Raw genomic sequence first — 15,399 nt, 5'->3', positions numbered from 1 at the left:
CTGACGGCACAGAGATCCCAGTGACAGGTTCAAACCCAATCTCCCCACAGGTCAGTGTTCACTGTACCCCAAACCCCAATTAAGTCCTGCTTCTTCTTACTCCATGTCCCTCTCTCTCTCTTGGTGTCAGAGAATGTGACCATAACACATGCAGAGCCCTGTGGTTATGATGACGAAAACACTACTGGGTCTAGAATCAAATGTGTCTTCACCTACTACAAATAAAAACTAGAGTTCAACATTTTCTGAAGAAAACATGAGTGCTGCTCGTCTGTGTAAAATTCGCTGTTATGATGATAGAATGTTGTTGCTAAGGTGTGGTTACTGATATTCTGGTCTACAAATAACTCTGGATCCACCTACAATGTTGTTAATCTGTGACTTTAATGCCATTTTTATCTGCAATATGAAAATAATGTTCTCAGAACACTCAATCAATACTCTCATTGCCTAAATGTCTTAAAATTGAATGAATTAAGGTCAACTTTAAATACTTCTCAAAACTGCAACTTTGTTTTGTCACAATAGCAACTTGATTTCTTGTAATTGCAACTTGTTTCTTGTAAATGTTTCTTGAACAAGTGTGACTATTTCTCAGAACTAAATTTATCGTAATTGCAAATTTATGTCCCACAATTATTATTTTTTAGCACAACTGCAAATATGCTCGAATTTTTTTCTCAAATTTGTCTCTAAAAAAGCTTGATGGTTAAAGAAAAAAACTTTAATTTCAACTAACTATTTTAAATTTCTAAAATTGCAACTTTATTTTACATTTTATCCCACAATTGCAACTTCATTTCTCATAACTGCAACTGTTTCTCATATACGCTACTACTCTAACAATTGCGACTATTTCTCATTTCTTTGACTTCATTTCTTGTAATTCCAAATTTATTTCCTACAATTGTGATTTTTATGTATTTAGCTGTCCGTCTGTCTATCTACTTATTCATTTGCACAATTGTACATTTATTTTCTATGCTTGAGGATTAGTAAAAAAAAAAAACAACAACAAAAAAGCAAATTTATTTCCTACAATTGCAATTTTATTTAATGGATTTTTTAAAAGAAACGTTGTCATTTGTTTGTTTGCACAGCTGTAACTTTACGGTCAATGCTTTAGGATTAATCTTATTAAAAAATCATGGCAAAGAAAAGCATTAAGGTTAACCGTACTCAAAATTGCAACTTTATCCTGCATGCCTTTTTTGCAACTTTATTCCTTGCTTGTCGTAAGTGGCCTTGTTTCGAATAGTAGTTATCAAACTTAGACTTTTTTGGCACAACCGCCTATTTATTCTTTATGGCACTGGTATTTCGAAAGACCAAATATTAAAATAAAATGAAATAAACTTTATATCGCCAACAATATGATAATTAAATCTGGCCTTCCCACATGTACTATCGAGCCTCTGATCCAGAATGCAACAGTGAGAGTGGTCTTTCACAAGCTGAAAAAAGCTCACATTGCACCTCTGCCAATAGCCACTCGCATCAAATTCAAGGTACTGATGTTTGCCTACAAGATAAAAACTGGTACTGCACCAATATACCTAAACTGACTAGTTTAAATTTATGCACCCTCCAAAAGCTTTCATTCTGCAAGTGAACGACACCTGATGCCCTCCCAAAGTGGCACAAAATCATTCTCTCACAGACCTTTTCCAGGAGGTGGATCTATCTCAATTTGAGCCACCATTTCCAAAAAATGTATCTTGTTGGTCGGATTGCTTCTATTGTTCTCCTCATTTGTAAGTTGCTTTAGATAAAAGCATCTGCTAATTGATTAAATGTAAAATGTAAATTTCAAATGAATAATGCCTAATTTCAGATCAGCACATAAGGCTGTGTCCACCCATACAGTATAATGGTCATGCAGTTTTCAGGTTTCATTGCTTAAAGCGTATATTCTCTATTAGCAAAGCTGTCTGATGCAACTGCACATCAATGGGGATAAAATAATCTTCTGCCTTCTCTGGACCCTCAAATCTCCAACCGAGATTCCTTTCATTACATTTTAATCGTGTGCTGCTGGCTTGCCGCTTTTGACCCTGCACTTCGCGCCTTTAATAAGTGCCGACTTCGCCCCTGGACCGAGGAAAAGTGCTAAAGGGGTAGCTCTTCCAGAGTTTCAAATTGACACAGGGCATTACATTTTCACTTGAAACGAGCCGAGCAGAGCGGGAGGTGGTTGATTCCTCTTCTTTAGCCCTAGTCTTCCTTTTCTTTTCGCGGCTTCTTGCGCTGACCCTTAGGTGGTAAGAAGCTAATATTCGGTGTGCTGGCACAGAGGTTATTTCTTTCCCGCGCAAACACGCCGTCTGTGCGAGACTGCTTAAGGAAATGTAGCAGGTGATGTATTGATCCTCTGCCCACTTAAAGAACTGACAAGTGCGGGACAGGACCGCTGGGACGAGACACGGGGCAGTGTGGATACACAACCTCCACGCTAACCACCCCAAGCCTTGCAACACCAACTTCACTAGGCCTGTGCACACTGGAAACCAGAGTTTTATAGTGTAAAAAACAAAAACTGGCCTCGGAGACAAAAGTAGTGAACTCTGAATGAGGAAAAATTGTGTACGATTGTTTTAATGCCTAACATTCCAAATGAATGCCGGATTTAAATCCATTTTAGCGCATTAAGACAGTTTGCGTGAATCAATAAGCTACATAGTTGGAAAGTGAAAAAGACCACACGCAAGTCTCAATGATATTCAGGCTTTGTGAGTAAAACTGTGTACAAACAACAAGGTTTTACTTCATTTTGAAAGCAAACGCAGGAGGATAGACTAAAATTCTCTGCGTTGAATACATTAATGTGACGGATGAACGGTTTTTGCTCTTCAGAATACACAACTGATATTCTACTGGGCCAAGCTGAGATTCAGCTACATATGCCCGAGAACCGCAGAGCCAGAAACATCATTAATTGAGTGCCAAGTGGCCTGGGGGATTTTCTGCGTTTAAGCTGTCAACTCCCATTGGACCGCGCGATCGCTCGCTCGCTCACTCTAGCTCTCTCTCTTTCTCTCAGCTGTGGCTAGAAGCAACATCAAGTGAGTGGAGTCTCTGAGAAACGCAACCACCACCCCCTCCCACTCTCTCTCTATCTCGTCCTCCACCAAACCAGGACATCCTCGACTCTGGACCAACGACAAGCATTTCCTTCCTCGACTGAGATTATAAAATTCGCAGCTCAGGTTGAAGATACTTAACGATTATATTTCAACAATGGAAGGTCACCATGCAGTTCTTAATTTCGCTTCAGTAGGTGGACTGAAACTGTGGCTGCAGAGGGAAGTAAAACCGGCGTGTAGCCAATAATCCCGTTCCACTTTCAAAGAGGACATGAGACTGAGAAATATTCTTTCATTTTTTGCAAGATGTCACTTCCTTGATGAATAAGTCAACGCCTGAGATATCCAATGTAATGAAGACTGTTTCCTATAAGCACCCTCTAGCGTTTCTGGCACCACTAACAGATAAAACCGTGAGGACAACGCTTTTTTCCGTTCTCAAAGCCCTAAGGTCAGGGTAATCGGATGCCACGGGCAACAGCGTGGCCTTAGCGAGGGAGTTTCGACTAGCCCGACGCAAAGGCCAGCTAACTGGGCTCGGCCCTAACATTACCCGCTCTCTAGAGATCTGAACTGAAGAAAAATCTCCAAAATGAGACAAGTAAGGGATACCCCATGAGCAAGGCATGGCCCCCCCTTTCCATTCCTCCATGTTCTCCTCAATCACAGCTCATGCCCTCCATGTTAAAGCGTTGAAACCACACCGGCGCTCTTCGTGCTCCTTGATGATGCTCCACTGGTTGGCCTCACCCCCAGGCTGCTGGTGCGTGTCCTGCAGAGGAGGGGGTGAAGCTGGGGGGAAAGGCTACCAATCATGAAGTGTCAGGCTTGGGGCATATGATTGTACACTGTGTCAAAGCTAGACAAATATTTGCCCCGCGAGGCTCGGGGGACGCAGTTTCTCGCTTTGTTACATGAGCTGTAGCTTCACTCAGCATGCCGGTTCGCCACCTAACTAAGGAGATGGAGGGCTGGGTGACATCTGGAGGCTCCTGTGAAACTCTCCAACATCCATCAGGTCAAACACACTCCGCTGGTGGCTTGGAATGTGATGTTAGCCCCGCTTTTCCCACTGGAATACTGTGTAGATCTCGAGGATGGGTATGATGAGGGTCAAGGTTAAAGGTTAAATTTGAGATAGATAAACAAGAATAACAATATAACAATCATCTAAATGCAGAATATCAGGTCTTGCCTGACCCCAAATCTAGTTTAACATGACCTCTGATGGTTCATCGTTTTTATAAAACAACGATATGGTAGATATAAATATTCGATAAACACATTCATTCGTTACAGCTCACATGTAATAACCTGCAACATTTACATAGAAGACGACTGTTGTGTGGCCATTGGAAATGGGATATTTTGCAACAATTTTGAAAACGACTCACCCTATTAGATTTCAGATTAGATATTTAGTCTGATTTATTAACTTTCTTCATTTCCTATTCTTCAAAAAAAAAAAGCTCAGTGGAATGATCACGTAATTTCTTATTATTAGTAGTAGTAGTAGTATCAAATGCATATGTGATAATACACATCTATCTATCATTTATTTTTAAATAATGTTTTTATATTTCTTCCTTCTTTCCTTCTCATAATTTCATGCTTGCCATTAATAAAAAGAACGCTAAGTGTAATAATTATTTATTTTTAAATGAATATTATAATATAATATAATATAGTGCTGTCAAATTGATTAATCGTGATTAATTGCATCCAAAATAAAAGATTGTTTACATAATATATGAATGCATCAGTTTATTATATATATATATATATATATATATATATATATATATATATATATATATATATATAAATACACATTCAGTATATATTTTGAATACACATTTATATTATTAGATTTCATATTATATATAAATATATTTAATATATAAACAATATATATATGTCTGTGTCTGTATTTATACATAATAACTATACATCGTACACACTCATATATTATGGAAACAAATACTTATTTTGGATGCGATTAATCGCGATTAATAGTTTGACAGCACTAATATATAAATACACACATGCATGAATACATTTAAGAAAAATATGTCATGTTTATATATAAAATAAAAAATATATAGAAATATATACATGCAAATACATGTAAATTTTTAAAAACATATACTGTATGTATGCACATTTATATATACATATTAAATATACAAAGAACACACCCATACAGTATGGTGGAAAACTCACAGGATGTAAGGAGACGGACACAAAACAGAATCAAGGAGAAATGTGTTACAGAAAACTTGGAGTACTACACTCAAATCTAGCTGAAAGCATGACAAAATTAGTAAAAATACATGTACGACAGATAAATACTTATGGAAATCTTTCAAGCTTTCCGTGAGTACAGATTCCATTTGGGCCTGCTAATAACCATAACCACGCATGTTAATAAAAAGCCTCACTAATATGCTGCACGCTGCTATAAAGCATCAAGAAAAAAGTGATTTGAGATTTCTTAGTGTTCCTCAATAATTACAGATGAAACTTCCCGTTGAGATCACACACCGACCACAAATCGGCGAGCACACGAGACTATAAAGGGTTCATAGCACTGAGACACATTCACTGTTAAAGACAAGAACAGCTAATCTCTCCAGTTATTTACAAGCTGCCGCTTCTTAACCCACAATCAATGAAAACACAAGGCGCTTTGCAGTAAATCCTTTCAAATAACTTCAAATCATGTCAAATAAAGGCGAGCATCGAAACAAGAAAAAAGAGAATAACCCGCATATGCATATCTTTTTATTTCCTTTTATTTCTCCCTTTAAACTGACATCCGGAAAAAGATCTGAGAGACATCGGGGCGATAAAGTCTCGCTTTTCCATCTGTCTGCTTCATTTGCAAAAAATGGCCTCCTTGTGATTCAGATATATACGGCACCCGAGCCGCTCCACATGGCAGCTGTAGGTGACTGCGGCCACGGCGAGTCTCTGGGGCCGAGGGACTGCACTTCATATTTCGCCGCCCTCTGTGCCAGCCTCCAGTCTGTTCGCCCCTCATTTAGAGTCCCTATTCGAGCAGAGCGGCTAGTGGAAGAGAGGAGGATAAAAAAAAATCAATTCATATTTCCATAATCCACAGTCCTGTCTGTCTCTGTCTCTTCCCTCGCCCTCTCTCTCTCTCTCTCTCTCTCGCTCCCCTGGGGTAAAGTAACCCCTCCACCCCGATCTACGGCCTACAACTGTCATTACGCGCCGCAACAATAAGAGGATAAACAAAGGAGGCCTGTAGAGATCGGAGCTGCTGCTGCCATATGCTGGCTAACTTGGGGGAAAAAAGGGATTTCAGCGGCTAGAAAGGGAGCAGCCGTACAAAGACGCCAAAAGAGCCTAATCCTGGTAATGAGGCGACTCAATGAGAGCCTTTATGTCAATGTGGAAAAGGCTGATCCATCTGTACACATCTTAAACTAGAAACGATCTTGTCACCAAACAAGGAGTAGAGTTTTCTTAGTTGTTTTATTTAAATCGCACTTCTCGCTTTTTGTTCTTGCTGGCCAAGAAAGAGTTTTTGAAGCATCGTCGCAAAAGCCTGATGAAGTGCACAAAGTGCACACGGTCACGTCTACTTTCTTGCGTTCTCTTTTTAGTTCGGAATGAAGCGTCCAATTTGCTTTGCGCGAGAGGAGAGGCTTGTACATGGAGACCTTTGAGGCCGAGCGAGCAGAAAAAAAGTGTGAAAACCACAGCGCTGCACCATGACCCAGGACCAGACCCACTTCTCCTTGTGCAGAGAACACACATGACCTGAAATAAACTCGAGCTCTAGCCAACAACACAGATGCAAACATTCCATTTCTTCTTTGACTGATCAGAATTTTACAAGTTTTGCAACGCCTACATGGAAAAAAGTGTAATTAAGAGGGCGATAAAGTGATAAATTTGAAAGATTTTCCATTTTTCAGTTAGTGCTCAATTGATTTATATCTATCTATCTATCTATCTATCTATCTATCTATCTATCTATCTATCTATCTATCTATATGTTTGTGTGTGTGTGTGTGTGTATGTATATATATATATATATATATATATATATATATATATATATACACACCTGAGGTGGTAGCAGGGGTGGGGGGCAACTACTCCTAGTACTCACGGCACAAAAATGGTCTATTATATGTGACATTACAAAATAATGTGTGATTTTTAACAATATTTTAATTTAATGAAATTCATTTTTATTACATAGGCTACTATTACATTTTATTACATATCAATATGTTGCATTGTTATATGCATTGTAAATTATGTAAAGTTACAGCATTTAAATGATAGAGTCCTCCTTACTCTGTCATATAGTGTCTCTCTTCGTGAAAGGGACACAGATTTTACTGATTCTAGTGATATCTATTACCAATACTAATTGAATAATATGTCAAATATTGTTCTTAGTCTTTTCTACCTGTGGGGAAGCATCCTAGCCAGAAACTACAATAGTAGTTTACTATGAGTGAAATGGAAATTAAATGAAATACAATTAATTGTAAATGCCAATAATGCCCCCCCCCAAAAATAAAATAAAATAAATGAATATAAAAAATAAATAACTTAACGTTTGACTTCAGTATAAACAAACCAGAAAACACCGGGACTATTATCTTGAAATGTATATACCAGGGACTATTATCTTGAAATGTATATACCACTGCGGGCTGATCCTTCAGATGAAAGAGAAAATTATCATTCTTATAACCATCTAAAACATATTATATAAATGTCATAAAGTAGACATTGTCAAGTTCATAAACAATCGCTTGGCATAAATGTACACTATTCATTGATTGAGAATCAATTTGAAGCAGTCTGAAGCACTGTTGAGCTTATTGAACACGCAACAGCATCGCCTTGAGACACTCCAAAGTGTAGCGCTCTTTTTTTTTTATGAAATAATTTTGAAATTTAACAATCGATAAGCTTTATGGCGATTTACATTTTTTCCATTCCCAAAATATACGACGACTTAAAATGATCATTAAGACGTTTGTTAGCATTGAGAGCTGCTTCTGGGGTGCTTCTGAAATGAGCCGCAGCGATGACGGTGTAAACACATGCATTGACTAGAGTGGCTGTGAAAAGTTCCGGTGGCCACGTCGGAGCCGACATGCATTGTAAATAAGGGGTAAGTCACTCTTGCGGTATTTTTACGTCATACACTGATCAGTCTGTGAACACACAGCTGCTGCTGCCACCTTATGACAATAGAATTACACTTCAAATTAGGTAGCCTATCATTGATGACAGTAGCTCACTGGAAAAGGATGAAAAAAATGCCGTTCATTTTGTTTATCGCAAATATTATTGAACTATCGTGATATAATTTTGAGGCTATATCATCCACCCCTAATACATAAATATATATTTTTAATCTTTAATCAGTTTAATCTTTTTGATTACAAATATGCATTCATCAATTTTAATATAGATATTCATATATAAATATTTTTTACATATAAATAAAAAATATTTCAAATTAAATATATTTAATTTAAATGTTTTTTAACAATAATATTTAAAATATTCATAACAGAACATTCTATAGAGAAGGAGAATATTACAGTGGCGGTTTCTCCATTAGGGCGATTGGGCGAAGGAAAGGGAAGGATATATATATATATATATATATATATATTTTAAACGCTAGCTTCCACTATTCTAGACGGTTTATGCTGCCTCTAAATAGTCCAATCAGCGTCGAGTCGCGTTTTGTGTAGTACCGCCCCTTTTTGGGCAATATCTGTCAAACCGAGAATCGCCCCGAGTGCTCTCATAGACTTCCATTCAAAGATAATTTTTTTCAAACTGCAGGCACTGCAATGCAATCTCAATGAGTTCTGGGAGGGCTTGCCCTAACGTGCTTTCGTCATCGTGCGTAACCTTAACTTGTACAACGACTGGTGGGAACAGTGACATCCAATAATATTTAAAAACTATTAACAACAAGAAAAAAATTACAAAAACTACTTTAATATTTATTATCAAATGTGAATAAAGAAACAAAAAAACAAAAAACAGAGAGACGGGGACAGCTATGCCTTTGTCAGCAGAACTTGATCGACATCACGGCGAACGTTTCCTTAGCGCAGATTAATTCTTTGGTGTCATTGAAAGAAATACCATTCATTCGTCGTAGCAATAATGAGAAATTGGCAATTAAAGAATTAGGACAACCAAGACCAAATTTAAACATCAAACAAGTAACTACAAAGGGCGGGAAGTCGTATACACGAAGATGTGGTATTCTGCGAATTTACCGCTGCATTTTGTTCCATCGCGAGAGCGTGACGGACATCACATGGACAACTACTACAGGTGTCACCGACATGCAAAAAAAAAACACGAAAGAGCAAAGATTCATATGAATAGTAGGGAGCAGTATAATATAAGCGAGTTATTTAAGTAAGCAGTGTAATATAAGCGAGTAGTGTAAACAGTGATTTACGTGACTTCAATTATTTCTTATTAAACTAAAATTGAAGTAACGTTAAAAAAATGGGGGGGGGGGGCCACATCCTGGTGTCAGTCTTCATTTGCTGCTGAATTGTGTTAACACGCATATAGAAACATAAGGAGAGCAAGAGACTGATTCCTAATGTCAGTTTATTTTTAATTAATACTATAGTGGTTCAGTTCCCTTTACATCTTTAACTAGCCGTTAATTTACCAATTGAATGGGTGACCTTTCCTCATCCTTAATCGACCTTAATCGAGCAAACATCCGAGAGAATTGGCAGGAGCCACCACTGTGTGTGTGTGTGTGTGTATATATGTATATATATATATAGTATTTATATAGTATAGTCTTTCCTAAGCATTGATCTATTTTGGCAGCCCACCAACACTGACCGCCACAAACAGATTTTCCAAAATTCTTTGTTTCCATCGAATAAACACGAGCTCTGCATGTTTCAAAGTCAAAACATGGCATGGGTCTTTTTATATTAATGTATCTTTGAAGAGAACCAGTGGTCTTCATATTTACATTACATACATACACATTTCCCCTGGGGGATGTGCCGCCACACATAGAGTGTAAGTCTTTAGGAGACACCGATACATATATAAAACTTCTTAATGACAACTACCGGTACATATTCATCTAACAACAGCAACAACAAAGAAATCACTCACTGCTCTTGTTAAATAGCTTTTGCAACTTTAATAAAGATTCAGCTTTAATTTATATAGTAAAATATGAAAGGATCTTTTACATTTAATAACTTTATTCAATTTCTGTGCCTAAGAACTAATGTAAAAAAAAAAATGAAAATCACTGTTTATTTTATTTGTATCTTTACTCTTTTGTATTTAATTGTGCTGTTGCTTGTAGATAGATAAGATTATTTAGATTATTATTACCCTAAACGTAGCACATACCGAACCATACCGAAACGGTGACTCTAAAACCATGATACGAAACGAATCATGAGTAAGTTGAATCATTGCCACCCAAATAGAAGTATTTTAACATATACAAATAAATAAATAAAAAGTTTTATAGTGTAATAATAATATTTATAACCTTTCATACTTAAGCATTTAAAATACAATAAAATTTTACATTTACAAATCAATTACATTTTATATAGCATTCAAAGAAAATTAGAAAATATTCATGTTTCATTTTTAATTCTTAATACATTCATTTTAAAATAAATGTCTTTACACAAACTATAAATACTCATTTAATTATATTTAAAATATATTTATAAAAATATATATGTAAAAAAAAAAAAAAAAATATATATATATATATATATATATATATATATATATATATGTCATTATACACACTAGGTTAAATGAGTTGTGACTATCTCAAAACAGCCAAATATCAACTGATTATGTTGGTTAACTATCAATTTCTCAGTAAATATTGTTATGCGTTACTAGTGTGATATAGTAGCAACTCATAAGTGACACACAGCTGTACTAGTGTGAGATACAGCAGTGGGCGTACGAGGCTGCTCCATCCGCACCCATTCACATACTGCCAGCTGATAATTACCAGAACAACGCTTATTGAAGACCTGCTCGGCTTTTCATTATCAGCAACATCACACCGCATGGCAGAGGAAGAGAGAGAGATAGAGAGATAGAAAAAAGGAAGGAAGAGAGGAAGGAGGGAGGTCTTTAGGAGCAGGAGGGGTCGTGGATGTGGTGGTTTTTAGGGGGGTTATGGAGAGAAAAAAAAAAGAAAAGTTCCTCTGTCTCCAACCTGGTCTCCAAAGTCCTGAGGGAACTTCCACAGCACTGTCGGATCTGTAAGAAATTGACAGACAGCATTAATCAGCAACCACGCACCGTTCAGAACACATACATATTAATGAAGGGGGTGGGGGCAAGGGTGGATTCTCCTATGTGTCGGCACACCGCAGCAGCGAGCGCAGGCATGGAGCGTTCTGCATATGCAAATGTCATCCGGTTAGATAGAGGCCTTTAGAAACACAGAGAGACACAGACAATACTCCACTACCTGCAGAAACAGCAGATGTGTGGCGCTGCATAATATTTCACACCTAAATTTGTTAAAAGGAAAGCCTTTACTGCAGTCGTTAAAAATTGAAAATTTATTGAAAACCCATTGAAAACCCATTGAGAATATAAATCAATTTATAATGCATTCATGTTATAGGTTATATTTTCAATTATTTGATTATTCGGTTTTTTAACGTAAAACAGATTTATATATAAAAACAAATAAAATAATAATAATAAATGTATTATATAAATATTTGTTTAATTAAAATGAAATTATTCCAGTTAGTCTTCTTTTTGGTGAAAGGGACATATATCCGTCACAGCATGTCTGCCAGCCACTGTTTAGATGTTAATAACGTAACATTAACTCAGCATCATGATAGCAGTTATTAATATAGTTTTAAACAGCTGAGTACTGTTTTGATTTTTGGCTAAATGCCATAATCTGTCATAAGTGTGTGCAGACGTTAAAAACGGCACGCCTTGTGACACATAATAAGGCAAAACTCCAGACGCATCTGCTATGACTCACTGTAGAAAGATCAGCTTGGACCACAAAACAACAACTCAATGTCTGCTGAAGGTCAACAAGAGGACCCTGAAACCAGACAATGAGCTTGTGCACAGACCCACACAAACACTCTCATATGAGGTGTGCAAGGTACAGCTGATCTAACACCGCCATATAACAACAGCAGTGGAAATCTTTGCTCTCTTCACAACTCTAGATTTCAATTCACTATTTTGTGCTATAAACATCGCAAAGAATCCACCTCTATTTGCAACTTTTTTTTTTCCCTGAGCATACATTTTTCAATAACTAGATCTTCAATAACTAGATTTTAGTCCAGAAATGGTTTTGAGAACAATTAAGTCTTAATTTTATTCTTAATTTAAAAAAGAAGATTAAAAAGAAGCCGTTAGGATGAATCAGTGAATCAACAGTTTGCTACATAACTACACAAAATATTTGGCTATCAAAAAGAAAGCTGCAAATAGCTACACATCATTGTTTTCTTCAGAATGAAGAATTGGGTAGATTTTATAGTATGAATGACACTTCATCTGACCAGTCGGTTACAGGAAGTTCAAATATCCTGTTTGATGAAATATAAATATGCTCTTAGGAGAGATCAGATGATCACACAGAACTAGTACAACAACTATGACGCAGGACTCAATGTGTGGTCACATTTATGGTTGAGCAGCAAAATTTCACGGCCGATTCCAGTCGATAGAAATCATGCGACTGGGAGTTTTGCATAAGGGAGAACGATGTCATGATGGTCAAGCAGATTTGGGCTCTAAAACAACGGAAAGCTGCTTGCTTTGAAAGTGACTTGTGTGTCAGCTCAGCTACATAGATCCTTTCACTGTTGATAAACCATTTTGTTGCGGAATTTCACCAAAATTGTGATAATGTGAAATCTTAAGACCAAGCCGACAAAGAAAGGACTAAAAGTCTTTAAGGCAAAAAAAAAAAAATTTCTTCCTTGAACCCATTTATAACACTCTGGCAGTGCCACATACATACGTCAAAGTTTCAGTAATGACAACCACATTTAAATACGAGAGTGAATCCACTAAATAACTGTTTTGTATAAAAGTTGACTACAGTAAATACAGCAATGATCTGGTATCTCACTTTTAGTATCCCCTATTTTTGACCAAAATAGCATTACAGCAACCAAAGTGTTGTTATGTTCAGATTTTAATGTTCTTTTTATGTTTGGAAGGCTACTTCGCATAGTGTTGCCATGTCCACTTATTATAAGCAGCACTTATTATATATCTTTGGGCTTGTTGTTTGGACTCAGCTCATAAAGCAAACCAGTTTATGGAGTTAGTAAAATAGGCTTTGGTATGTAGCTTACATAAGTGTTTTGATTTAAGTTGATAAAATGTGTGTTCTTATTTGCCATTTTCTTTTGCTAGCAAGATCTGGCAACACTAATAAGCCAAGACGTACTTCAATAACTGAGATTTCTTGAGCAGTGCATTCAGACCTTATTCCTGAGTAAATGAAGAGTGCCGCCATTACAAATTCTAACTTCCGATTGGACGCTCTTCTGTTCCGGTCTCCATAGGAACCCATTCAAATAGTGCCCATCCATTTTTACTGTAGCTAATGGAAGCTTTGTCTCATAATCCGTTTAAAAAACAACTAGTTTTTGTTCTGTACACGCGGTGTAGAATTTCTGTAAAAGCGGTTGCCTCTACCTAAATTTTCCACAGTTCTTTTGTAGAATGCGGTTGTCACTCCTGTAAATGACTGAAGTGTGTGTACACAACAGGATTAAGCACTAAAGAGTGAATTGACAACCAAATTTAGCTGCAGCAGCCTACGTTTTTATTTTTAGGTTTCAGGTTATATCGACAAACAAACAGCAGCTATATCACTGAACCAGATCAGGGAGTAGAGTTAAATTTAGTGTATTTGCATGCTAACTGTTTCCTCTTTCATGTCAGCATCAATTTAGAGACTAACAATATGAACTTCCCATCATATTTGAACCGAAACTCCTGCTTCTGCATTCTGATCTAATCCACAGCAACAGTGCTGGTGTGATGATTCAGTTCTGCTGGAACTAATGGCAGACGAAGCAGTGGCTAGCACAATGAACGCTCTGATGATTTAGCATGTCGGGCATGAACCCAACTTCAACCTTCCTTCACCGGATGGATTTTTCCATTTTTCATTACTTCACCCCCTTCTTTTTTTTGTATCTTCCAAATCCACCGTAGTCATTGCACTGCAGAGCAAAATTAAATATGCCCACATATTCTCCACCAGTGCTGACCAGAGTTCAGAGAGGAAAGGGAGGAGGGAAAGACTGGCAAAGGTGCATTACATAATCCCATTGTGAGATTTCACGGACCTTGTCTTATAATATTTTTACAAAGACTGAATTTCCTTCTCCCCAGGGATCTGAAGACCAACTCCTCCATCTGATCTGGCAGAGTCAGGTCAATTTTATGCTGATTTTATGGGTGAGAGGATGGGAACCACTGCCAGGGAGAGAAAGAGGAACACGAGGGACAGAGAGGGAAAGAGAACAGAAAGAAGAGATACGCACGGAGACAGAGAGGATGATGGGTAGCTGACAATAACATCTTCAACAGTTTAGGTTACAATTTCCATAAATGTATGACAGTGTATATTTTAAATTCTGTGACCGCTGTGATAAAGGTGAACATTTATTAATAAATAATATAAAAAAAAGTTTGATACTTAATTATCATTTATTCAACTTAATGGATGTTAAGTTCCAACCTCTTTTGTTTTAATTTTATGCAAAAAATATAGTAATTTTTAAGAAATAGTTGTGTTAAAACTACCCAAAAGGATGGGTTAAATGTTGTCCATATTTCACCCAGTGCTGGGCTGTTTTTAACCCATCATTTTTACAGCGTTATCGCTGAAAAGCTTCAATACAAAGTGATTCATCACAACATAATAACTAGATTGGGATTGGAACTGCCAAATATGTGAGAGAAAAAATAATAAAATGACAATGATAAAAAAAAAAAACAATAAAAAAACAACACCTTTGCATTGAATCCGCACATAAAGAGAGTCACAAACAAATAAATCAGTTCACTGTGAGCCAGTTTAAGTCATTCTAAGTACTCTCTCTTATTCATTTATTCATTCAGTCAGTTAGTCATTCACTCATTCATTCAATCATTCTGTCATTTGTTTATTCATTCATTCATTCATTTCGTTCAACCATTTAAAAGTTTTGGGTCAGAATGTTCTTTTTTTTTCTTGATGGGATAGTAGAGATCT

The 15,399-nt window shown here is 36.8% G+C and overlaps 1 protein-coding gene across 4 annotated transcripts in view; it reads right to left on the bottom strand.

The window, feature by feature from the left end:
• LOC132159945 (DENN domain-containing protein 1B-like) overlaps positions 1-15,399 on the bottom strand; it is a 101,330-nt gene that overhangs the window by 65,489 nt on the left and 20,442 nt on the right. For all 4 annotated transcript variants that reach the window (XM_059569624.1, XM_059569625.1, XM_059569622.1 and 1 more), the window contains exon 3: positions 11,347-11,390. In XM_059569624.1, the coding sequence (XP_059425607.1) occupies positions 11,347-11,390 (44 nt within the window). The remainder of the gene's footprint in view (positions 1-11,346; positions 11,391-15,399) is intronic.

Source organism: Carassius carassius, chromosome 16, assembly GCF_963082965.1.
Source record: "Carassius carassius chromosome 16, fCarCar2.1, whole genome shotgun sequence".
Classification (NCBI taxonomy): domain Eukaryota; kingdom Metazoa; phylum Chordata; class Actinopteri; order Cypriniformes; family Cyprinidae; genus Carassius; species Carassius carassius.
The sequence above is the reverse complement of the archived record's forward strand: the minus strand, read 5'-3'. Positions and strand labels throughout refer to the sequence as shown.